This window comes from Daldinia caldariorum (assembly GCF_022478825.1).
Source record: "Daldinia caldariorum strain CBS 122874 unplaced genomic scaffold F4812scaffold_13, whole genome shotgun sequence".
Classification (NCBI taxonomy): Eukaryota; Fungi; Ascomycota; class Sordariomycetes; order Xylariales; family Hypoxylaceae; genus Daldinia; species Daldinia caldariorum.
In genome coordinates this window covers 810,039-833,194 of record NW_025953049.1, presented here as the reverse complement: position 1 = coordinate 833,194, position 23,156 = coordinate 810,039, and the positions used below count along the sequence as shown (strand labels likewise).

Sequence of the window (23,156 nt, the reverse complement as noted above, 5' to 3'; positions counted from 1 at the left end):
AGGCCAGACTCATTGAGTCTAGCTTCTTTATGGGATATTAACATCGTACGAGATAACGTTGAATATTTCTAAATAGCTTACCTGCTTCCTTAGGTTACAAGGTACCTATCTACTTACCTAATTGGCTTTTACGATCCTTTTTTTTCTTCTTCCATCATTTAATTAGGCGATTCTAATTTTAGGTTACGGACCTTCTTACACCAGAGGTCCGTCCAACAATTCGTCATCCTGGCACACCGGAATTATACCCATACCCATACGTAGATCTCTTCTTATAAACAGCGCGAGCATGGAATCCTTCACAATCCGGACGCCGTGTTCATCGGCCAATATCGGACCCGGTTTCGATGTTATCGGTCTAGCATTGTCCATTTATCTTGAGTTGCGCGTAACCATTGACCGCACCAAGTCTTCATCTCAAGAGCCGCTTAACTGCCGTATCACCTATGAAGGTCAAGGCGAAGGTTCCGACGATGTGCCGCTCGATCCATCCGCAAATCTCATTACCCGTGTTGCGCTATATGTCTTACGATGCCATAATCAGCGGGCGTTCCCGGTTGAGACTCATGTGCACATCGTCAACCCTATTCCATTGGGTCGTGGTCTTGGTTCCTCAGGTGCTGCCGTCGTTGCTGGTGTAATGCTAGGCAAAGAAGTCGGAGGCTTGCATCATCTCACTGATGATCGGCTTTTTGACTTTTGCCTCATGATCGGTATAACCCGCCCTCTTTTGATTCCTTAGATTCGCACGTGCCAGTCTTCGACTTGGCATTTACGTCCCCCCCGCTGTTCTCAAGTCTTAGAGTGTAGAAAGCTAACAACCTTTGTCTAGAGCGCCATCCTGACAACGTCGGTGCTGCCCTGTTTGGTGGATTTGTAGGTACATACCTAAAGCCGTTGACACCTGAGGATGTCGCTCGTGTCGAGATTCCGTTGAGTGAAGTACTCCCGGCGCCAGCAGGCGGTGTTGATACCGGCGAGCGACCGCCGGAACCACCATACGGTATTGGTCACCACATTAAATTCCCATGGGCCAAGGAAATCAAGGCTGTCGCCATCGTGCCTAATTTCCAAGTACCTACAGCCAAGGCACGAGAGGTACTTCCAAAAGAGTACCCGCGGCAGGACGTTGTAAGTGACAAACTCCTGTCTAAGACGCGCAACAGATACAGATATACTGATCCCACTTCAGACATTCAACCTCCAACGAATAGCGTTGCTACCTGTTGCATTAGGACAATCGCCCCCGGATCCTGACCTAATCTATCTCGCCATGCAAGATAAGCTACACCAGCCATACAGGCAGACATTGATCCCTGGGCTAAGCGAGATCGTTGAGTCCATGTCGCCAAGCTCCCAGGAAGGTCTACTGGGAGTTTGCCTGTCGGGTGCCGGGCCTACGATTCTAGCGTTGGCTACCAGCAACTTCGAACAGATTGCCGAGAAGATTATAAGCAGATTCACCAAGGAAAATATCGATTGCCAATGGCTAGTCCTGGAGCCCGCCGAGGGAACCAAAGTTATCCGCTCGTGAGGGCCGAACTGATCGACACGTGAACTTCTAGCTTAATACTCGTGTCACGGCGCGTCATGATACCATAGATTAACGAACGGCGGAGATTGACTCAGAATCTTGGAGGATATCTCAAAATTTAAGCTTATCTTAACCGAAACACCAGCGGTAGCTTAGGAGAACTTGGAATTCTAGATGGAGGTGTGCGGCTAAAAATAGATAATATACCTCCACCGTTGACCCACGGTTATTGTTGTATTAGTTGTATAAATGCCCGATTCTTGGCTATCCTTTGTAGGTTGCTCAATTTTGGACGCAAAAAGAGTTTTCGAAATCCTGATGTCGATACCACGAGAATAATTAGCGGGCACATTCTCGTGGCTTTCCAAGAAGTGGACCAAATCGACATCCAATAGTAGACGACGAGTTCCTACTCCAATTTGTCTATGGCGAGGTAGGTGCTATCCTGCAGCATGGCTGCGGTGTAGAACAAGATGAAACCGGGTCAGCTAAATTCTATTATATATTGCCGTGTTGTTTTCCATGAATCTGGGAATGTCAAATTTGTTCGATGTAACATGCCGTCATGCCGGCTTTCCCGTGTTTTCAATCAGGCGCGGCAGTTCAGTTATATTTGAAGGATTATAGTTCTTGATTTGGCAGGTTGCCCGCGCACAGCAGCCACACGCTATCATGTGAAAATATCGTATCGTTTGTTGCCAGGCAGCGGGAACATCCGAACAGGTTTTTTTTTTAATTTTTTTTTCTTTGCTGCAAGCGAGAGAGAAACATCGTGTGATTTGCTGTGGGGCATAGGAACAGCTGACGTACGGTGACAAGAAGAAGAGGAGGGATTTCGAAGACAGCGCTGAATTTCCGTAGCTGCAGAAAATAGTGATCAGCCCCCGGTCCCTGACCATTCTGGAATTCAGCTCGTTGGTTTCGTAGGTTGGTAAGTAAGCACGTCCCCTTGGCGACCCGAGCCGCTACCTATTAACTGCATATAACCCGACTCCGAGCGAAAGCGAGATCCGCCATATCCGGAACCTCACGGGTCTTTCCCGGGTCTGGGTCTGGCGTCACTATGCATGCATGTATCCTCACCCCACACAACCTTATCCACCTAAAGCTTGGGGGGAGCGTGACAGGTGCCCCTATCTAGGGTGTGCGGAATTGCACCCCTAGACATGGTTATCGTATTCGGATCTAATTCAGAAACAACGTAGCATAGGCGCAGGTAGCGAGATTGGCTGTTGTCCTGCCATTATGCGTTGGTTCGTGGGAATCACGCTAACGTACCTTACCCATCGGAATGAAGTATGTGGTCTGTCAAATCTATAAGGGGAAGGGCGGCGGCACGACCGGTAGATAAAAGCCGCGTCGTTCCTGCATTGACTATAAAATTTCAGCTGTCGCGAGGGCCTCTCATTTGTGTCTTTGTATTGTACCTACAACCCCCGGTAAGCCTCGACACTCCGTGGAGGGGACAGGGATCAAAATGGCATACATGACTCTGAATAGACTTATAGTATGGGCTGTTGCTATTGCCGCGTCTGTTGCTGCTCAAGATACCTGTCAGACGGTCGAAGCCCAAACCTCCATCAAGTTGCTCAAATCATTGACACTGGACTACAACAAAGAGCAAAGTCAATATTGGTCCACGTTTGCCGGTGATCTCAAGCCAACATGCATTCTTGAGCCGGAGACGTCGGAGGAGGTCGCGGCTATTGTGTCCATACTCCGCAAAAACAACGAGACCTTTGCCATCAAGTCGGGAGGGCACAACCCCAATAATTACTTTGCTAGTGTTGACGGGGGGCCGTTGATTTCGACCAAGAGGCTTGACGAAGTCATCTTCAACGCTGACGCTGAAACCGTGAGAGTCGGTCCTGGTAACCGATGGGATGAAGTTGGCAAAAAGCTCGACAAGACAGGCTATACTGTGGTTGGTGGCCGTATTGGGAACGTTGGTGTTGGAGGCTATTTGTTAGGAAGTAAGTGTGTCTAGATAACTATAGCTGAAATTAAGCCGCTGACCAATTATAGATGGATTGAGCTTTATGTCTACCGAGTACGGTTGGGCCTCCAACTCGATTCTCGAATACACGGTAGTACTGGCAAACTCCTCGATCGTCACTGCTAGCGAGACTAGCCACCCTGATCTGTGGATGGCTCTTAAGGGGGGCGGGAACAACTTCGGCATCGTGACGTCGTATCTGCTTAAAGCATATCCGCAGGGTGACATATGGGGCGGTAACCTCGAATTCGAAGCCACGCCCGAGAAAACTGCCGCCATCCTAGCTGCCGTTCGCAACTTTACCGAGAACTACCCCGATAAGAAAGCTGGCATAATCGTAACATCGGAAAGAACCTTGAGCACGTTAGTCAACATTTGGATTCTATTCCTCTACTATAATGGTCCGGAGCCACCACAAGGCGTATTTGATAGTTTCTTGGCTATTGGGCCTACAATTAATACCTGTAAGACCCAGAGATACGCCGACCTTCTAAGCGGGAACAACTGGGCCGTCCTAAAGGGCAGTGTATATACTATCGGGACAGAAACCATGCCATTGCCCAGCAAGGAGGATGGCCCCGAAGTAATGCAAGCCGTGTATGACCATTGGGTGAAGGTAAGCGACACGACCAAATTCGTTCCAGGACTTGTGGCTAGTATCGCTTTCCAACCCATGCCAAGGGTGATAGCGACGATATCCAAATCTAAGGGCGGCGATATGTTGGATCTGGACGATCAACACGACCGTATCATTATCGAGCTAGATTACAGCTTCTTTTCCAAGTCGGACTTCGATCAGGTTGACATAGCGATGCGTGCTACTTATGGTGGTTTCCAGAGTATTGTTAAGGGATATCAGCAGGGTGGCTTACTCGCATCCGACGCGTACCTGCCGATCTTCATGAACGATGGGTTCTATCCCCAAGACTACTTTGGAAGATTGAGGCCCGAGAAGTTGCAATTGGCTCAGGCCGTCCAGGCTGAAGTTGACCCAGATGGATTCTGGAGAGATAGGACCGGGGGATTTAAGATACCATCGAAATAGTACATGTAGTCAATTATAAATTAACTATTACATCACTAACAACCCGTTGATGGTTAATTCTCATGGTTGATGAAAGATATATGTAAATCATAAGCCAAACAGAAAATAATCTCCTATCTAATTTAAGCTTTACGAGTTGTAAGGAGAGAAATGTTAAGTTGAGGTCGTATTTCTTAAATAACGAGTGGAGTCCCTTTTGTGCTACATACCTCTATCTATTTACGTACTTCGTAAACTTCCATTGTCAAACTGTAAAGTTAGCTCCGACCTGACGATGGCTGGGATGGCAGCTGCGCTAAGTTCGGTCGGGATTAGTGCGGGGCCGCCTATAGACCCACCAAGCGCGCCATCCATCATTGAGATGGATAGGGGACACTTTTACCAAAATACATACTTCAATGTACAGGTAGCTAATTGTTACATGCATTGCATCTTTATGAATGTTTTTTTTGTACAACTGTCTCGAATTACATAAAGATTCACGACTTATTCAAACTGGAATTATAAACCACATTACTTTGGTACCTGTACCTATTACCTCAGTTATTTTTACTCGCGCCGCTCTATTCTTCCCTCCCTCCACCAATTCGCATGAAATAAACCAACCAAGCAGTACTATGGATTTCCTCAAATCCGCGGTCGCGTCCGCCATTTCTCAGGGGCCGCCTTTTCCCTATTCCTTTGGCGACAAGGTCGACATAGATGCCTCAATATGGACCCTCTATAATGGTACGAGGCGAGCTGATGGATCCAACTGCAGCATATTTGCTTTCGACGTTCCCTCGAATAAAGCGCTGGTCCCCCTCGCGAAGAATGCGGTCAAGAAGCTACGAACAATGCGACATCCAGGCGTTATCAAGGTCTTAGATACCGTCGAGACAGATTCGTACATTTACATCGCGACGGAAAGGGTAGTACCTCTGAGATGGCACGTTAAGAGAAAGAGCCTAAGTCCTGAGACGATCAAATGGGGCTTATACAGCATCGCGCGTACCATTAAGTTTATTAACGACGAGGGCTCCTCCGTCCACGGCAGCCTTCGAGTCTCGTCTATATATACATCCGAGAGCGGGGAATGGAAGCTAGGCGGCTTTGAAGTGTTGAGTAACGTCAAGGATGACGATGCTGTAATATACAGATATGGAAGTCTAGTGCCGGATGCTGCGAGATATACTCCACCAGAGCTTGCGCGGTCGGGATGGGACACCCTCAAGAAAAGCCCACATTCGGCCGTTGATGCTTATAACTTCGGCACTACCATATTCGAAGTTTTCAACGGCGATTTTACGGGCGCAGATCAGGCAGGGCAGACGAAGGGCATCCCACCCAGTATGCATGCGGGCTACAAGAGGCTTGTTAACGCGAACCCCAAAGCTAGGATTACAGCAGGAGCATTCTTAGAACAGGGGTGCCGATCTGGTGGCTTCTTTGACTCGCCCCTGATTAAGTTGACCGAGGGAATAGATAATCTTGGTGTGAAGTCTGAAACCGAAAAGGAAGAATTTCTGGATGATCTGGACCAGCTAACGGATGACTTCCCGGAAGAATTCTTTAAAATGAAGGTTTTGCCCGAACTGTTAAAGGCCGTAGAATTCGGCGGAGGCGGGCCTAAAGCGTTCGGGGTTGTGATGAAGATATCCACGAAGCTATCAAACGAGGATTTTGAGTCTCGGGTCCAACCGGTTGTCATCAGACTATTTGGCAATCCTGACAGGGCGATACGAGTCTGTCTTTTGGATAATTTACCAGTTATGATTGACAGACTGTCTCAAAAGGTTGTCAACGATAAGATTTTCCCAAACATGGTTTCCGGCTTCGCGGATGTGGCCCCCCTCGTGCGAGAGCAGACACTAAAATCCGTTCTCGTCGTCATCTCAAAGTTATCAGACCGAACAATCAACGGCGAATTGTTAAAGCAGCTCGCCAAGACAGCTAACGATGAGCAGCCTGGCATTCGGACGAACACCACAATTTGTCTAGGTAAAATTGCTAAGAATCTTGGAGCATCGTCAAGGAGCAAGGTCCTGCTAGCAGCGTTTACTCGGTCACTTCGAGACCCCTTTGTGCACGCGCGTAACGCGGCGCTCTTGGCGCTTGCAGCTACAAGCGAATATTTTACCGAGGAAGATTGCGCTGTACGGCTTTTACCAGTCATATGTCCATCGTTACTCGACAAGGAGAAACTAGTCCGGGATCAAGCCAACAAAACTTTAGAAGTCTACTTGCAAAGAGTACGCAAAGCTGCAGCTAGTATGCCGGACACTGTTCAACCACCGCCTCAGACAACCGAAGGTGCTGGACCGCGTATGAGCACGCCACAACCCAGCGAGGCGTCTTCTTGGGCCGGGTGGGCAATTTCTTCCTTTACCAACAAGTTATCCGCTGCATCGGGCGAAATACAAACTTCAAGGGTTCCGGTTATTTCGCCCCAACTCCAACCCACTACTAAACATGTCCCATCAACGACGTCGTCGGCTTCTACGTTACATCGCCAGGTCCTTAAATCTCCATCTCCCGCGCCGCCTCTATCTCGCAACTCGTCTACTTCAGCCGAGGCTTACTTCAAGGACCCCGAACTGGTGAACGATGACGGGGGCGACGCTTGGGGAGATATGGGCGACATGGACGACGACGGAAATGCGTTTTTCGATGCAACTAGCGAGCCCACGAAGGTCGTGAAGGAGCCCGTGGCATCTTCCCAACCATTAGACGATGGCTCGGAACCTGACTTTGCGGGATGGTTGGCAGCGCAAGCAAAGAAGAGCACTCCTGGTGGCGGTAGCAAACCTCTGCCCAAAGGTCTCTCAAAGGCGAATGGCAAAACATCTACCACCGCCGCCACCAAGAAACCGCTTACATCCAGACCAGCGACAAAGGTTGTTGCAAAGAAAATTGACACGAAACCGAAAGACGCTGACGACGACGACGGGTGGGGAGACGGGTGGTAACAGTGAGTTTGGACGGAAAAAAGAAAAGGTAATCAAGGGTTCCAATAGTCAACTGAAGGCATTGCAAGGCGTTTTGGTGTACGGAGTACAGTGGTCGGATCCGGGATCCGAGGGTTTGGTGGTTTTCTGGTATACCAGGCATCAGGTGGTCATTGCTAAAATCTAAGCGCAAGTACGGATAATTACGATATAGACATAATAAATATCTTATATACAAGTCACGGGCATACTTAACCTAACCCATTGTAACAATCAGTTCTTCCTCACGGATTAGGTCCATACAAAGGTAAATAAATAGACTACCTAGGAACCTAGAGCCCCAGATGACAAGCAGAATATACATTTTTATGATACGATCCTAGCACTATATTCTGGAAGTAGCGTCATCAGGTTATTTTCTATCAAATTGTAGTATACATACCTAGGTACCTTAGGTACTAGGTATATATCAGTATCTAGAACAAATCGCAGAACGAAGTCCAGCCGCGCCAAGTACCTATAAGCAGGCGTAAAGATGGTAAATAGAACTTGCATATCCGCATAACGATAAAACCAGCCGTAGTAGGAGCCCCTCGTAAACCACCAACGCCAAAGGATACACCTACCGGACCTTAAGTACCTACCTCCCTACCTAGGTACCTACCTAGGTAGATAGAGGTACGTAGGTATCTAAGGTATATAAAAAGAACACAGACCCGTATCAAAAACCGCATCCTCGTGAGTTTTCTGCACTTATGAAAACACGCCCTCTCCATCCCCCTTCTTCCTCCTTGCCAGCCCCCCTCGCCCCTCCAAATCACCGCGTCTCGGAGTAGTCGTTAAGAGCGACGCATACCGCGCCGCGGTGGTGACCATTATACTGGCGGATAACCTGCTGGCTGTGGAGCTCCCACAGACGGGCGTAGTGGTCCGAGCACGCGGTAACCAGGTACGCCGAGTCGGCGCTGAAGGCGCAGTCCCAGACCCATCGCTGGTGGCCCGTGAGCGTGGCCTCGAGCGGGTACGCCCTAGGTTCCCCCCCGCCCAAGGACGGGTTGTTATTATTGTTGTTGTGGTTGTTTATGCCATTGTCCTTAGTCTTGTCGTAGCCGTTGATGCCGTTCGCGGGGATGTTAGATAGCGACGACGAAGACGACTCGTCGGACGAAGTCCCCGTCACGTTGGTGACTTCCCATATCTTGGCCGTGTGGTCGGCAGAGCACGTCGCGAGCTTCTTGACGTCGGGGGATAGCAGGATGCGCGTGATGTATTCCTTATGCGCGGAGAAGTGCGTTACGGGGAGGAGGTTCGTGCGCTCGTAGGTTTGGATGAGTTGCCAGACGAAGACATTGCCCTGGATAAACAAATAGTATTAGTATAACGCAGTAAAATAATAATAATAATAATAATAAACAATGGTATCGTACAGCATTGTTAGCGGCGCAAAGGAGAGAACCGTCGCTCGCGACGGTAACGCTAGAGACGGAGACGTCCTCTTCAGGGATGAGCTGGTGAGAGCAGTTATTCTCAGCGAGATCCCAGACCCTGACACTGCCGCCTCGGTCGCAGCTTATGATTTCGCCCTGGTTGGGGTGTATGACGACATCGTTGACCGCGGAACCGTGGTTATAGCTGCGCTGGATGGTGCCGGAGCGCGTCTCCCATATCTTGACGCTGCCGTCTTCAGAACTCGTCACCATCCATTTCCCCTCGCAGTGGAACGCGACTCCCGTCACGTTTCCCGTGTGTCCCTCGAACGTAAGTAGCGGGTTCGGGTTCGTCGACTTGATATCGTAGAGCTTGACCGTGTGGTGTCCCGCTGCTGCTAGGAATCGCTTATCCGGGGAGATGCACAGTCGATTTACCTGAGAGTCGGGATGTTGGATCGTTCGCGAGCAGATTCCTGATAATGCCTCCCAGAATCTTTTTATTTTTCAAGCAAGTCTAGTTAGTTGAGGTACCGATACAATTGTACCTAGGATATCAAAATCGATAGCCAGACCCTTGGGCGCGCATACCTGATCGTGTGATCGTACCCAGCTGTATTGATCAACAAGTGAACTGTAGAACATTGGCGCTGGGGTTGCAACTAGGCTTACCGGTACAAAGGATAACAGACATTACGGCTTGACCAGCGGCCCTTCAAAAGGTCGGGCTAGCCGAAGGAAATAATGGTACTGGAAAATAAAATATGGTGTCCCAACTGAAAGTCGCATCAAGGATGAAAGGTTAACAATAGGTAAGTTGAATTAATTGGGAAAGCAACTGGATATCAATGTTGAATTGTTAGGTACCTGGTTAAGGTACTGATTGTAGGCACCAAGGTAACTGATTAGCTTTATCGATAAGATATGTACTCGACGAGGTAAACAAAATAACGCGATATCGATTATGCAGTAAAGCGAAGACTTTGAAATAGGGGTTCAAGAAACTGAAATAGTACCATATATACACTAAGGTACCTCCTTTTATTGCCAAAACCTCAACTAATAATCATTTTAGAATGTCCCTGTGAGCACCAAAATCTTTGCTACTGGTGTATTGATATGTTTAAGAGGTTGTCTTTCTTGGATTACTCATTAGTAGAAGCGTAAGGTGAACCACTATATTTAGAGTTGAGAGTCTACCTGTGTAGATCTGTTGAATAATGTTAAAAGGAAAAAGAAAAAAGAAAAAAAAAACATGTAGAATTGAACGTAAACCCCTAATTCCATCCGTATCAAATAGTCTCCAGGACTAGTGTAGTCATCCGAATAGCATTAAAAAAACAGGCAAACGAAAATACACCCTTCTAAATCATATACTCGGTAGGTAGCTAAGGAATGGAGATCCTTCAGCTTATACGAACAGATACAATCGAGTTCCCACAATAGGGAAGCCAACATTTTGACAACGCGTCTTTCCACGTAGGCATTTGTAACAGAGCCCTCAGCTCTTGGAGTCGCGGAAAATAGACGAGCCCCCTCTGGAGCTACCACGTCCCGAACTCGATCCTCCCGATGAAGTCGCCTGGTTTCTGTCTCGTTGTCCAGTGCTCGCGCTAATACCGGGAACACCCAGCATCCCCGTGGCACCACATTGAGTGCAGTTCATTCGGCTATGTAGATGCACAAAGTTAGAACTAGTAACCGATGAATATTTCTTATAAGTTTGTATCGTACTCTCTTGGGTTGCCCTTGCAGTTAGGACATAGGGAAGGCATATCACGGTTCGGCCCTAGACCGTATATGGCTCGGTCCTCGTCGAATGGATACGCGCCGGTATAGTATCCGTAAGTCTCGTTTGTCTTCTGCGCCATATTTAAAGGATTTGGCTTATAATATAATGGTGTGTATTTGTAGGTGAAATAATGAGTGATTATCGCCGGTCTCTCTTCCTTGAAGATCTACAAGCCGTCGGGCATTTATCTATGAACCTCTTTGGAATTTGCCATTAAGCTATTATAAGGTTCGGCAACTCCTTATAAGCAAGGATATTCCAAGTCCCAAGGCTCACCGCCTCATACTTTAATACTAGTCCTACCGGATGGCGCCTTGAAACCGACTAGAAGAACATCGGGTAGGAGAAAGTCCCGATAATAGGACATTACTATAGCTCTACCCGGTTGCCCTTGAGAAACAATATAAGCCGTTGTATCGATGCGGTCATCAGTTAAGCCTTGTAATACCTTCTGCATGCTAAGCCTACGGTCCAATAACGACACAGGATCTTTAAACTTGGCGAATCGAAAAGACGTTCTTCTCCCAACTATACGTGGAATATTCATCTCCTTGCTGCCTAACCGTTGCCAGGGAATTGATGGAAACTCCCGCTGTCATACTTCGACCCCTTTTCCGCTTGCCCAGTAATAAGGTTCCAGGCCGTCGGAATGCATCAAGTTATAAGAAATCTAGCAGATTCGGTTTCAAGTTAGGTAACTGGCTCGTAATATACCCTGGCATATAGAGAGTCTACCGATCCGACGTAGGATTCTATACCTGTGGGTATCCGAGCCGCAGCTGACAACCTGTTCTCCTGCTCGCAAACCCGGGTTAGCCACGTATTTTACCGATCAGGCTTGTGCCTCCCAAGACCCCGGAAATTGCTGCTTGTGAGTGTTTCCGAGTCCCTGAAGGCTGTGCTTCGACACAATCCCTACGTAATTATTAGGTGGACGTGGACACGCTGTGCCGGGTTACCATGGGGCGTGCAGGTCATCAAGAAGGCAGATCCTCGGGCCGCGCTCTGATAGGAACCTATCTTGCATGAAGCAAGTCCAAAATGACCTGTCGGATACCTGATCCGCCAATGTCGCTGTGACGTCGATAAACTAGGTTCTTTATCCCAAAAATAGCCAGTTTTGTCCTGTGATTCGACCCGATCCCAGACGCGATCTTATCGCATTTATATAACACCGCAGCTTGCATCCAGTGAAACTATACCAGACCCTAGTCATTCTCTTCACACTCCCAGATGGTCCGTAACTGTATAGCTGTCAGATATATTACTGAATCTATAGAAAGGCCCCAATCATCTCTCTTTAAGCTCCTATATATCTCGTCTTCCTTACATAGAATGCTGCCTTAGAGATCGGATAAGATTTGGTGAAATACGACTATATCTTTTGGTATCTCAGCCACGCATGAACAACCTGCAGTTATCCGTCAGTGATTAATTTCTGCTAAGGCTGGAAGTCCCCGAGGCGGTATTCGAAATCGCGAACTTGCGTTACGTTTTTGGCCGATGATCCGTCTTAAGCCCGTCAGGTTGCCAGGTTATCTCTGTCATGGGGTGCCGTGATTGATTATTACTTCTTTGTGGCTTCGGAACTAGTATAGGCTACCCCAGATGTGACTATACTCGGAATCTACCATATTCCTCATGATAAATCCGGCGTGTTCCGAATTGTTAGTACAGGCGTCAAATAAGCGAGCCATGGCTCAGGTTCGATTATCTCGGCAAGCCTCGAATTTCAAATGCGAAGTGGAATTGGAGGTATATATCACGGTAAATTTAGCATCCGATTAAAGCCATTCATGTCTGCTTCCGCATAACAAATCCTATCATATCCCTTGGCTGAAATCATACCTATAGCGTGTCACACCTTTACTGAGTGTGTTACAAATCTTGTTATTTGCTAGTGATTTTGAGGATATATCTTGCGAGGAGGGGGTTATTTTGCTGCGAGGAGGCAAGTGATGGATAGCCCCTGAGGTACCTGCAAATGCCACTTGAAAATATCTAGATTTACATAAATCCAAAAAAAATCATATCATTGACTGTTTAGTAACCCTTATGAAAACCTCCTGATTCAAGCACAATATGATTCTTCCTCATAATAGGTAAACCTTGGTGAAAGCAGCTAGGCCGAACCAGGAGCTGGATTGATATGTTTTTGTGATAAGGCTTTTAGTAAATATTCTCAAAAATACAAGTATATTCGTAGGTTGGTTTTAATTTTACTCATGGACCAGCTTTTTCCCATTATGGTTCACAACTCCAAAATGCTTATCTCCCTACCTCTCAACAGTATAACCGCTATTGGTTATTTCTTAACTGTATTACATTGACGAACCCGATACTTTATTTTGGAATACGATATGTAGCACGTGGTCTTTAATATGAGAGTAGTAACGGGTAACAAATATACTCATGACAATGTCTAAGGTGCCAGTTTGTCGATGATTTATCGACAACACTGACTTATCCCCAACACGTGGCAGATTGGCCGAAGACGCGGATGAAAGAATATATTGTAATCGGTACCTACCAAGGTACATAAAGTAAAAAATAATTCAAGCCATTCATATGCTTGTACTGATCCTAGTGATCGTCGGCTATATCGAATCATGCTTCTTGACACATCATACTATGTACTCGCATATGATCCACGTGACAGTGATATCAGATCTATCCTGACTAATTGAGTCGAGAAGAGATAATGTATTACCATTTTCTTCATTATGTATGAAAAATGCGCGTTGGTAACCAGCTTTGTTCATGATTGGCGGCGAGGCTCCTAGCCCACACCTGCACTATACCATTTACGAATTACTACCTTTACCAACAACCTGATCCTATTTTCAGATCTCATCCCCGAAATTGCGATCACCAAGCTACTATGTACCTCCTTGGCTGTCTGTACTCTTAATCTGCGGCTACTTAGGTATTGTAAACATAATCAAGAAGATAGGTATGCTGACCCGTGCGACGATATGACGGCGCAAAGCTATGAAGAGTTAATAAAGTCCCTATGCGCAAGCGACCTGCGGATGAAAAGGTCGATTCTGAATAAGCCGGCCAAAGCTTGGAAGCCGTGGTCCCGGGCCCAGGTCCGAGTTGTCGCACTCCACTTCAACCCGGACGCGTCCGTTAGCTCGACTATCGAGTATACGGATGCATCTACTCTCGCAGCCGGTCTCACACGAGAGATAGCGCCGAGAAAACCTTTATCGCGATCTGTGTACTTGCTCGAAGGGCTCTCCGGAGAGTTCGTCCGTGTTCTCGGGGACCATTTCCAGCTGCATCCCTCGGTATTTGTGGACCACGAGAGGCTAACGCCTCTTAGCGACCGGCAGACCGGAGAGAAAGGAGGCATCCCATTCTTACCATCCGCGATCTGCGGGAGAGACCATGTCTCCCTCAAATATCATGAACCGCTAGTTCTTTCGCAGCGTCCCACCGGCTTTCGCTGTCTTTGCGACACATCCGGGCGGCATGTTGCTATAACAAGACTCATGGGCGAGATCTCAAAAGTTGGCATTAGTAGGCGCAAGTGTACATTCTGGAGCCGATGTATGCCCTTGGGTGGCTGGAGATGTACGTATCCTACCATATCCATGCTTCCCGGTGCTGGACTAGGGCTGCGTTGGGAATGGATTTGCTGACAACGTTAGGCCTCATCATATGCGATCCCCCTATCCGCCGGATATTAACAGACCATACCGGTCGGTCGGGATTCAACGTGGTCACGAGTCCTTTCAACTCCGGATATATGGATTTCGTGCCACTATCAAATCAAATGAAGGCACTGTCTGGGCCTCCCAGTACTTCCATGATGGAAGATTTATTATTCTATTTAGAGAATCACTCCGACACATTAAACCTCGATCACCCTAAGTCCGTACGCGTCTTCGTCGAGAAGATTATCGCCAGCCACTTCCTCAAGCTGGCCGAATTCTTGCAGTCGAACACTGAAGTCGTGTTATGGCATCTGTCGAGGAGAAGCGATCTAACACACTTCGGCGTCTCCATAGCCGAGGAGCTCTGGAGCGATGTGCAGTCATGGAAGCGTCGCGTTGCCGAGTACCAGGACGACCTGGAGGGGACTATGTTGCAACTTGGTGTTCCTCTTAGCTGCTCCCCCGATACCCGCGGCATCAAGAGTTGGACTGACAGCGACGCTGACTTCCGGCACCTATTACATCGCTTTCGTCAAATCGAGAAGCGTGTAAATGAATTAGGCAATGCTATAAACACATTGGCGACCCTTGCAGGTAACCGTGTCTCTTATAGGACAGGAGAACTGTCACTCCAGGAAGCAGAGCGAGCAGGTCGAGAAGCCAGAAGCGTCAAGGCACTTACCGTTCTTGGAATTGTATTCCTCCCTTTGTTGTTCTCGGCTTCTCTGTTTAGCATGGCAGATTCGGTACGTACGATGCTTACCAAAACTCCTTGTCCCCTATAACAGCGTCGAGGTCTTCCTATTGACGATTGTCTCTTAATAGTGAGTACAAAAATCTTTTGGGAGTATCCCCACCGCTCTAGTAAAACCCTAAGACAGTAACATGTAAGGAAGTATGGCTAACTTGGAACTCTTCCTATACAATAGCTACCTCCCAGGGAACTCCCAATTTTGGGTTTACTTCGCGCTCTCACTCCCTTTACTTGGCTTTGTGATCATTTTGTTCTCCATTATAGAGCTCGGATACCTCGATGGTGAAACGTCGTGGTCGTTGAAGTCGGTGATAGAAAACAGCAAGCAGAATTTAATTTGGAGGAAGATGAGGAATAAGACATTATAGTCGATCGAACAATTTATGGATTTAATATTTAAATATCCAACAATATTCTTCTTGAGGTACTAGCAGACACTTAAGCCTTTAAATCCAGTGCATGAAATTAATGTACATGGATATGCGCGTGCTCATCAATGGAAAACAAAGCGACAAGGGGTTTTGAAAAAGTCAAGTCAAGGTACGTTATGAAATGGAAGTCCAGCTAACATTAGGTGGTAAGTATTTCTGTACGGACGATGCGCAATACGACTCGGTCTTGACGATACACAATAGCCCCATAGGCGGAAGGAACTTAAAAAGATATGAAGTATCTTCGATATAGGTGCATGACCATACACATTTTGTTGAAGACTTACATCATTATTACTACTAGGAAGACAGCCATATCGAGTATGTGTCAAAGAAGAGTACCTAGCCTTTTACCATCGGTTCATAAATATCAAAGACGAATTACCTATCGGAACCAGGGCGTACGGTGGTAATCTACACATGCTAGCGTTTAGCGAGAATCCACCGAAATACCTAAATAGAAAAATAACGCCAAGCTAAGTCATAGCCCATCCAGGTAACTAAGGAAGCCCAATGTGCCATTCGATTCAACTTTCCTCGATAATGACGTCTCCTGATACACCCCTCGCCATAACCATACAAATGCAGCGAAATAAACGAGACCTATCCATCTGAACAAAGGACCACAACGCCGCTTCCGGGCTTGCCTACGCCTTGACAACATACAACATATTCTGAGGAAAGCACTTACAGCTCTAAGCTGCAAATTGAACCTGGCGAGGCACTGCCCATGCAAGTACATAACCTGAGAAACGTGCTCTACTATGCATCTCAATTGTTTGACACCGCTAAAGGACCGGCGCGGTAGAAACCATATAAGTGAACGCAGCTGCACCACCAAGAGCAACATAGGCCGCTGCCTGGGCAAAGCGTCGTCGCTTGGATGGCTGAACGTTGTCTCGTCGCGCTGGAACAGTTTCGGGCTGAACTTCATTACCACCTTCTCTAGGGACCGTAGCGACAGCATTATCATTTGACTCCATGTTGGCCGCTGCCGTATCTTGGGTTTGCTTGCTCGATGATCCAAACTTAGATTCTTCATCCTCTTGATGAGTATATCCTTCATTTGAACCAAGCACATCCACATCGTCACCGAAAGCGTCATCAAAGGAACGCTTCGTCTGAGGTTCCGATACAGCTTCTATGGGTGGCAGTGGGGCGGAGGATGTAGCGCTGGGGGCAGTTGGAGCTAACGAAGCTATGGGTTCGCAATGATTATCATTCTTGACGGCATTTGGCTCCTGTGAAAGTAAATCCTGAATCTCAACGCGCCTAGGTTTACTTGCAAGGCTTGAGCTACTCTCGCTCGCCATCTTGCTTAGCTGAAACGTATACGCGCTGGTCATGTCAAGTTCAGGGCTTTGGGGACGATCCAGATACGAACATGGGAGTTCTTCATTTCGAGGGTGATTAATAAATCTCTCTCCGGATATTGACCACGGCTGCCAATTGGAGTCCGCTAGTTCTTCTCCCAAGATAGTCGTGGGACAATGGGACTTAGCGTCGAGCGCATTGTCAGTGTCTGCAGCCCTTTCCGTTGACACATTCTGGCCATCTTCTATTCGAAACGTCGGCAAAGCTGTGTGGGGACCGTGGTTAAATTCCAGAACGTGAGGATGCTGATCAGCGTCAGCGCTCAAGGTTTCTCGGATAGCAGACACAGGCGGCGGAGACAGCCAGTCAAAACGATTCGCCCGATTACTCTCTCTAGCTGCGAAAAATGCATGCTTGCCCGATTTTTCGCCTAGAGCATGCGCTCTAGAAATGCTCGTTGTCCGGTCAAGCACAGGATGGCTCTTGAACATCGCAGCATCAGATGGACTTGGTTCTCTGCGCTGAGCAGCAGATGCATCTTGCTGCGCAGATGCAGTGAACAAGAATGGTGTTACAAGGAGACGCTCGGCATTAGGCGATTCAGCAGATACGCCTGTGCCGGGTAACGCATTCGGCACTGGGGGATTAGGTGACGAGGAGGGAGATGAACTGGGCGCCGCCGAGCTCGAGTCTGACAAAGTATCCATCATCTCATCGCCAGACGATGAACTGTTGTCATCCGACTCAGAGCAAAGCAGAATACCTAAGGGAGTGGAAGTCAACAGAAAGATCGAAAGTATACAACCATAATATAGTGACCTACTATCATTATCATCCTCCCAACCCTCAGATTGTACTACATCATGAACAGCATCGGTAGACGAGTTATAGTTCAAATCTTCGCCGACGCTACTCTCATCATCTTCTCCGATTATAACCGAACCGTCCTGGGAATCCGTCAAATGAATATCGCTACTCACTTTATCGCTCTGGGCGAAATGGTGGCTGTCTTTAGATGACGTATCGGAATCGAAAAAGAAAGCTGTAGGCTTCTCGGACTTGTCTGTGGAAGCTTGCCTCAAATAGCCAAAATCCGCTATCCTGGCTGCCATTGCACGATATTCCTCCTGAGGATTCGGGTGTGTGGAGGATGTGGAATAATGGGGGGGACTTATGGCGTGCGTTTCATGGTCCGAGTGCTTATCAGGCTCAGATGTAAGATCAATGATATCTGAACTGAGATGATTACGGGCCATGGTGCTAGAGGTGAAATTCTTTTCTTCCTCAGAGTCGTCTTCATCTTGGGTAAGATCAATAGACATGCCACGTTGAATGTTGTTCTTATGAGAAGTTGGCATGCACGTCTCGATCACGCTGTCGTCATCGTCATCGTCTTCATCATCAAGATCATCATCTGGAATAGTGAATGTTCGGTTGGGAGATTGATTGGTAGTTGGTATATCCTCACTGGGTCTTCACTAGGTGGTTAGCGTCCAGAAGGGTTCAATACAGCGGGCAAACTTACGGTTCATGTTCCTCTCCTATCATGTAAAACTCGACAGAACATGGCGGAAACGTTTCCTTGGTCCTAAATATATCAGTTCCAAAACGAAGACAGTCGCCGTCTGATAGCCTAACAGGCCGTTGTTGTTCGAGTCTCATTTCTTTCCCAATCCCGTCGTGTGGAATATGGAAGGTGCCGTGGAGTGATCCGATATCTTTGATGAGTACAGACTTGACAGCACAATTAATATTGGCAACATGGGAGGGAGGGCGGAGAGGGGCTGAATTATCTAAGAAGGTTTGTCTACGCAAGCTTACTTTTGGAATGCTATCAAGGTCGAGAACAAGTTCAGCATGGTTGCGTGACATAACAGGACTATCAAACCACGCATTATCGATCGATGCAACAAAACCCTTCGTGGGAACCTTCGACGCCCGGCCGATTCGGATAGAAGGGTTTTGCCTGCTAAGAACGAACTGGCGTTTGGGAATGTCGGGGACAAGAGAACCGTGAGGGCGACAGACTAGCGTAACGATGATAACTATATTTATAGGAATACGTCAATTAATGTATGGTGCTTTGTTTTGAAGGCTGAACTATGTATTCTCTCACCTTCATTATCATCTCGATTAACGTCGACGGTTGCCATTTTTATCAGGTTCACTAATAGATAGAGAACCAATCGTCTTCGAAACTCGAAAGTATCGAAATGACACTCGAGTTTCAGAAATATAATAAGGGGGGGGTGGTTGCAAGCCTAATAAAGGCAAGCTTGATAATGGATGAACTATCTTTATTAAATGAGTTAAATGAGTGACCCAAGATGACGGAATATGAATGTTAAATATGTGTACGTTGCGTTGAGGGAGTTGTAATGAGAAGTAGTAGTGGAGGGGGGAAGAGGATGGGAAGAGAGTACGTGGGCGAGGAGGAGGGGGAAAAGTATGTTCGGAGTGCTGGATAGAAGAACCTCAGCCTACTTGGTGCCTAGGAGGTAGGTATGAAGAGGGAGAACGCATAGAAGGTGGCACCTAGTACCTGGCCTGGTTGGCAGCTCCTACATGTAAGTTAGGTACTTGGAGAACGTGGGCTGGTACCTACAGTCAGGCGGGGCAAGAATAAGCAGATAACTACGTGATATAAAGTTTACCTAGGAAGAGGGAGTTCGGTATTGTACGTAAGTTTTTATGTCGGGTATTGTACAGTATAAATAATTGGTATAAATTACGTACCAGGTAAGTAAGTGCCTAAGGCATGTATAAATAGGTATAAATGTGAATACGACTAACAACCTAACATATGGAAGATACCTACCTAGGTAAGTACTACGAAGATAGACACTTTAGATAATTTTAATGAGAGATATGATATAGGTATCTCTGGCACCATGTTAATGTAGTATGTACCTAAAATATACTGTAAGTATCGTACCAGGTAATGTAAAGCCATTTGATGACTGTTGGAGCGGGGCTCCGATTGCCTAAGAGGACTGTAGCCTGACAAGTGGGTTATCAACTGTATTTCCCCCGCCTTCAATTTAACTGTCCAGTGTCAGGTAATATATCATCAATCATCGTATACGATAAGGTTGAAGGTCATTATGTTGTCCTGTCTAAGCCTTACCGAAAGGTATCATTATAATTACTTGTTCTTTATATTTTCATACCTATGTTATAATATAACTAATTCGGACGGGAACCCTGCATTGTGCCTATATCAAATGGTGCGCAACATAAAAGGAATTCATTCATTCCCTTGATTGTGTACGAAAGCCCTTGTCTGACGTATATGCTGGATACGCTGGTACGATAATGATGGCAAGGATATTGATATTGAGCTTAGCTAGTGGGGGCTAGGTAGCGGACTAACATCAGTAGAATGGCGGGGTTGAGCTAAGAGATTCGAAAGTGCATGCATATTTCACCTTGCACGTAGCAAATAGGTACCTAGGTACCTAATGCTTTAAAATTGCAGATTACAGGTACTTTATGTACTGACCTCTAAAAGAGGTACCTAACCTACCTGGTATGTATTTGATATAGGTATTTCTGATTAATTCGGGCAATTCTTCCAAATTGTGTAAGTATAGTAGAAGTATTTGGCGTTTTTATTTATACACTTTTGAGCCTTATTAATTAGTTCTTAAGGATATCGCAGGTACTTTATCGCAATTCCCGACTTAGCGGCGATACTATATACATTAGGCTAGGGGATAATAAGACCCCTCGGCTTGCTCATATGATAAGTTATGCCTAGGGAGCGTCTAGGCCTAGGTTAGGCAGCTAGGTTCGAAGGAGTCTTTCCTCTTTTGGGGGGATTTACTTGCCATATGACGCTTGTTTTCTATTATTCTGGGATCCAAAGTTCTTGCGTCTGCTTAAATAAGAATCTCAAAATTCCTTTCCCTTTCCATCTACTTCGCCACTGATTCGTCCTAAGCCCTTATACGTATTTTTTATCGTTTTTGTTTAACACCTGGTGCGCTCGTAAAATCATTTAAATTCACCGCCCTTTTCCATACAATTATTCACCATTACAACCCTTCATTGTTTTGTCAGGGTGTCTTAAGCCATCAGAACAAAATCCTTCAAATAGCATTTTCTGAGTCTATCTACACAAAGGCTTTCCGGAAACCCCACAAGTCTCTTACAACAACGGGATTCAAACCATCCTCATGGAATTCAAGTCGCAAACAAACTTGTCGTTTCATCGTTCGCACACAAAAGGATTCAAAACTTGATACGACGCCTGCCACCTTATACTTATAGGCTATAAGTTATTAGCTCGCCCACTCAACTTAACGATACTACCGCATTGGCGCAACTTTTCCAATAAGGGTATTGCCAAAATGCATGATTTACGCAAGAAAATCTTCGAGAGCGGCAAGACCGTCTCCAGAAAGGCGCGCTCGCGACAACAGTCAGCACAAGCATCGCCTGCTGGTTCACGTGCGGCTTCGCGAGCGGCAAGTCGTCAGGCATCAGAAGAAGAAGATTCGAGCGATTATGAATACAACGAGAGTATAGCTAGTTCTGTTATTAATTCCGAGGATGGCGATGAATCAGGCCTGGTCCCCCCGGCGGAAATCTTGCACAGTCGCATTGTGGATTTACTCGACCAGAAGCGCGATGGCGCCCAGGATCGCGAGGACAAATTAACGGCATATACGGAACTCATTCGACATCATCCTAGCGCCGAAGAAATTGATGGACAAATGAATGAGCTCATACCTCTGCTCTTAAAAACTATACGTGGCCGCAGAACTCCCCAGGGAGTCTTGTGGGCTTTGAGAGCTCTTATGTTAACTATCCTTACGACGGGGGATGAAAGTATTCATGACCGTGTCTACCCAACTTTGAAGAGTCTCTCTCAGGACACAAACTACGACGACGATGACGAACTAATTAAAGTAGCTACTATCAAGGCGATGGGTATCTCTACGATGTGCGGGGGAGGCTCAGAAACCGCGGCCGAAGAATTCTTAGAATTTCTTATTGAGATCATTGAAAGCGATGGTCATATTGTGGAGGCTGGCGACAATGGCCCGGTCGTTGCTGCAGCACTAAAGACATGGGGATTTGTCGCCAGTGGCCTTGATGACCTCGAAGACCAAAGTACGCAAGCTCTAGAAGCATTCACAGAACAGCTAGAAAGTAGCGATGTTGATGTCCAGGTTGCCGCTGGATCGAATATTGCTTTACTTATGGAGGCTGCGCGCGAATATGAAGAAGAGAATGGCGAGACCTGGAATTTGCGCTTCGACCAGGATGGACTTCTTCGGCGATTAAATGCCCTCACTAGAGAGTCCTCGAAGGCGATATCTAAGAGGGATAGAAGGCAGCTTCACAGCAGTTTTAATAGTATCGTAACCTCCCTCGAGCATGGCAAGGGTCCCGGATATTCGACAGCGCGACGCTTTTCAAGCAATCCGCACACTGGCGGTAACAGGACTGATTTTAATGAGGACTACCAAGAATACGGCTACCGGCAAAGATTCCGGATCCAGAACATCAGCATCACCATCGACAGCTGGTCTTTGTCGGCCCGATTAGAAATGCTTAAGTCTATCCTTGGGGGTGGTCTCGCCAGTCACTATATAAATAACCCGGTGGTGAAAGATCTGCTGAGTGGTGCTAAGACTGAGTATGTCTCGTCACCACCTAGGGACAAGCTATCTACATCCAAATTGGCATCTAAGTCGGGTCACGGGAAAAAAGCCGTGAAGAGTGTTTCTGATTGAGCATTAGAGGGCATCCGGCAATCTCATATTCTTTCCGCGTCATCCGTTTTCTTCGAGCGTCAAACTTTTTATGGATATTTTTTCTGTTGGCATTGGTTATCGGATATTACTCGCTCGCGTTTTCGGTAAATACCTTAGGTACCTAGATATTGTTCTTTTCAACTTGATGGGTAATTTTGATCTAGAATTCTATCTTATATTGCATTTTAATCCTACATGTGGTTCGCAAATATTACGTGCAAAGTACCTGTTGAAACCTGCCCAACTTCCGGAATACCCAAACAGGAGAGGTGGGTGACATGAATGCGGTTACCCGCATATTCTGTGTGTACCATTCGTGTGAGATGAGCAGCCAAGGCCTGGCCTCGAGAATCTCTTAAGCTGTAACCCCCACCTGGCAAACGCACTGATTATTCTGGTAGTTAGGTATGAGCAATCAGAGAGAGAAGCAAAGACAACGCAGAGTGCGGAGGTGTTTGGGCGGAAGAGACCTATTTATTATATTGGGGACAGATTGACTGATCCTTATG

At 46.8% G+C, this 23,156-nt stretch overlaps 8 protein-coding genes across 8 annotated transcripts; 5 read left to right on the top strand and 3 right to left on the bottom strand.

Moving 5' to 3' along the window:
* Positions 1-29: 29 nt before the first annotated feature.
* Positions 30-1,816, top strand: F4812DRAFT_98540 (homoserine kinase). The gene is made up of 4 exons (XM_047939608.1): positions 30-101; positions 183-713; positions 833-1,131; positions 1,193-1,816. The coding sequence occupies exons 2-4, from the start codon at positions 290-292 to the stop codon at positions 1,532-1,534; spliced, it is 1,065 nt and encodes a 354-aa protein (XP_047788469.1). The 5' UTR covers positions 30-101; positions 183-289; the 3' UTR covers positions 1,535-1,816.
* A 906-nt stretch (positions 1,817-2,722) lies between these two features.
* Positions 2,723-4,582, top strand: F4812DRAFT_98542 (FAD binding domain-containing protein). Its single transcript, XM_047939609.1, has 2 exons — positions 2,723-3,507; positions 3,560-4,582. Exons 1-2 carry the CDS (start codon positions 3,012-3,014, stop codon positions 4,573-4,575), a joined length of 1,512 nt encoding a protein of 503 aa, XP_047788468.1. The 5' UTR covers positions 2,723-3,011; the 3' UTR covers positions 4,576-4,582.
* A 368-nt stretch (positions 4,583-4,950) lies between these two features.
* Positions 4,951-7,792, top strand: F4812DRAFT_436108 (ARM repeat-containing protein). The gene has a single exon (XM_047934820.1). It carries the CDS (start codon positions 5,016-5,018, stop codon positions 7,521-7,523), a length of 2,508 nt encoding a protein of 835 aa, XP_047788467.1. The 5' UTR covers positions 4,951-5,015; the 3' UTR covers positions 7,524-7,792.
* A 5-nt stretch (positions 7,793-7,797) lies between these two features.
* On the bottom strand, positions 7,798-9,780 carry F4812DRAFT_436105 (quinon protein alcohol dehydrogenase-like superfamily). The gene is made up of 4 exons (XM_047934819.1): positions 9,602-9,780; positions 9,521-9,542; positions 8,930-9,425; positions 7,798-8,856 (listed from the first exon to the last, which is right to left on the bottom strand). Exons 1-4 carry the CDS (start codon positions 9,621-9,623, stop codon positions 8,320-8,322), a joined length of 1,077 nt encoding a protein of 358 aa, XP_047788466.1. The 5' UTR covers positions 9,624-9,780; the 3' UTR covers positions 7,798-8,319.
* Positions 9,781-10,430: 650 nt separating this feature from the next.
* Positions 10,431-10,800, bottom strand: F4812DRAFT_461123 (uncharacterized protein; the record flags this gene model as incomplete). Its single annotated transcript, XM_047937814.1, has 2 exons — positions 10,431-10,599; positions 10,664-10,800. The coding sequence occupies 2 exons, from the start codon at positions 10,798-10,800 to the stop codon at positions 10,431-10,433; spliced, it is 306 nt and encodes a 101-aa protein (XP_047788465.1).
* A 2,767-nt stretch (positions 10,801-13,567) lies between these two features.
* F4812DRAFT_436102 (uncharacterized protein) lies at positions 13,568-15,573 on the top strand. The gene is made up of 3 exons (XM_047934818.1): positions 13,568-14,300; positions 14,378-15,128; positions 15,313-15,573. The coding sequence occupies exons 1-3, from the start codon at positions 13,697-13,699 to the stop codon at positions 15,503-15,505; spliced, it is 1,548 nt and encodes a 515-aa protein (XP_047788464.1). The 5' UTR covers positions 13,568-13,696; the 3' UTR covers positions 15,506-15,573.
* A 53-nt stretch (positions 15,574-15,626) lies between these two features.
* F4812DRAFT_436098 (uncharacterized protein) lies at positions 15,627-19,650 on the bottom strand. The gene is made up of 5 exons (XM_047934817.1): positions 18,999-19,650; positions 18,704-18,927; positions 18,408-18,616; positions 17,706-18,355; positions 15,627-17,645 (listed from the first exon to the last, which is right to left on the bottom strand). Exons 1-5 carry the CDS (start codon positions 19,033-19,035, stop codon positions 16,357-16,359), a joined length of 2,409 nt encoding a protein of 802 aa, XP_047788463.1. The 5' UTR covers positions 19,036-19,650; the 3' UTR covers positions 15,627-16,356.
* Positions 19,651-20,516: 866 nt separating this feature from the next.
* Positions 20,517-23,141, top strand: F4812DRAFT_98362 (interferon-related developmental regulator-domain-containing protein). The gene is made up of 2 exons (XM_047939607.1): positions 20,517-22,751; positions 22,812-23,141. Exon 1 carries the CDS (start codon positions 21,235-21,237, stop codon positions 22,624-22,626), a length of 1,392 nt encoding a protein of 463 aa, XP_047788462.1. The 5' UTR covers positions 20,517-21,234; the 3' UTR covers positions 22,627-22,751; positions 22,812-23,141.
* Positions 23,142-23,156: the final 15 nt, after the last annotated feature.

Coding starts and splice junctions, on each gene's coding strand:
- F4812DRAFT_436098 (XM_047934817.1), bottom strand. CDS start 19,035: ATGGCAACCGTCGACGTTAATCGAGATGATAATGAAG. Junction 18,356..18,407: donor ATAGGAGAGGAACATGAACC/GTAAGTTTGCCC, acceptor CACCTAGTGAAG/ACCCAGTGAGGATATACCAA. Junction 17,646..17,705: donor TTGGGAGGATGATAATGATA/GTAGGTCACTAT, acceptor CCACTCCCTTAG/GTATTCTGCTTTGCTCTGAG.
- F4812DRAFT_436102 (XM_047934818.1), top strand. CDS start 13,697: ATGACGGCGCAAAGCTATGAAGAGTTAATAAAGTCCCTATGCGCAAGC. Junction 14,301..14,377: donor GCCCTTGGGTGGCTGGAGAT/GTACGTATCCTA, acceptor TGACAACGTTAG/GCCTCATCATATGCGATCCC. Junction 15,129..15,312: donor CTGTTTAGCATGGCAGATTC/GGTACGTACGAT, acceptor CCTATACAATAG/CTACCTCCCAGGGAACTCCC.
- F4812DRAFT_98542 (XM_047939609.1), top strand. CDS start 3,012: ATGGCATACATGACTCTGAATAGACTTATAGTATGGGCTGTTGCTATT. Junction 3,508..3,559: donor TGGAGGCTATTTGTTAGGAA/GTAAGTGTGTCT, acceptor GACCAATTATAG/ATGGATTGAGCTTTATGTCT.
- F4812DRAFT_436105 (XM_047934819.1), bottom strand. CDS start 9,623: ATGTCTGTTATCCTTTGTACCG. Junction 9,543..9,601: donor GTCTGTTATCCTTTGTACCG/GTAAGCCTAGTT, acceptor TGATCAATACAG/CTGGGTACGATCACACGATC. Junction 8,857..8,929: donor TTTGCGCCGCTAACAATGCT/GTACGATACCAT, acceptor TTGTTTATCCAG/GGCAATGTCTTCGTCTGGCA.
- F4812DRAFT_98362 (XM_047939607.1), top strand. CDS start 21,235: ATGCATGATTTACGCAAGAAAATCTTCGAGAGCGGCAAGACCGTCTCC.
- F4812DRAFT_436108 (XM_047934820.1), top strand. CDS start 5,016: ATGTTTTTTTTGTACAACTGTCTCGAATTACATAAAGATTCACGACTT.
- F4812DRAFT_98540 (XM_047939608.1), top strand. CDS start 290: ATGGAATCCTTCACAATCCGGACGCCGTGTTCATCGGCCAATATCGGA. Junction 714..832: donor TGACTTTTGCCTCATGATCG/GTATAACCCGCC, acceptor ACCTTTGTCTAG/AGCGCCATCCTGACAACGTC. Junction 1,132..1,192: donor AGTACCCGCGGCAGGACGTT/GTAAGTGACAAA, acceptor ATCCCACTTCAG/ACATTCAACCTCCAACGAAT.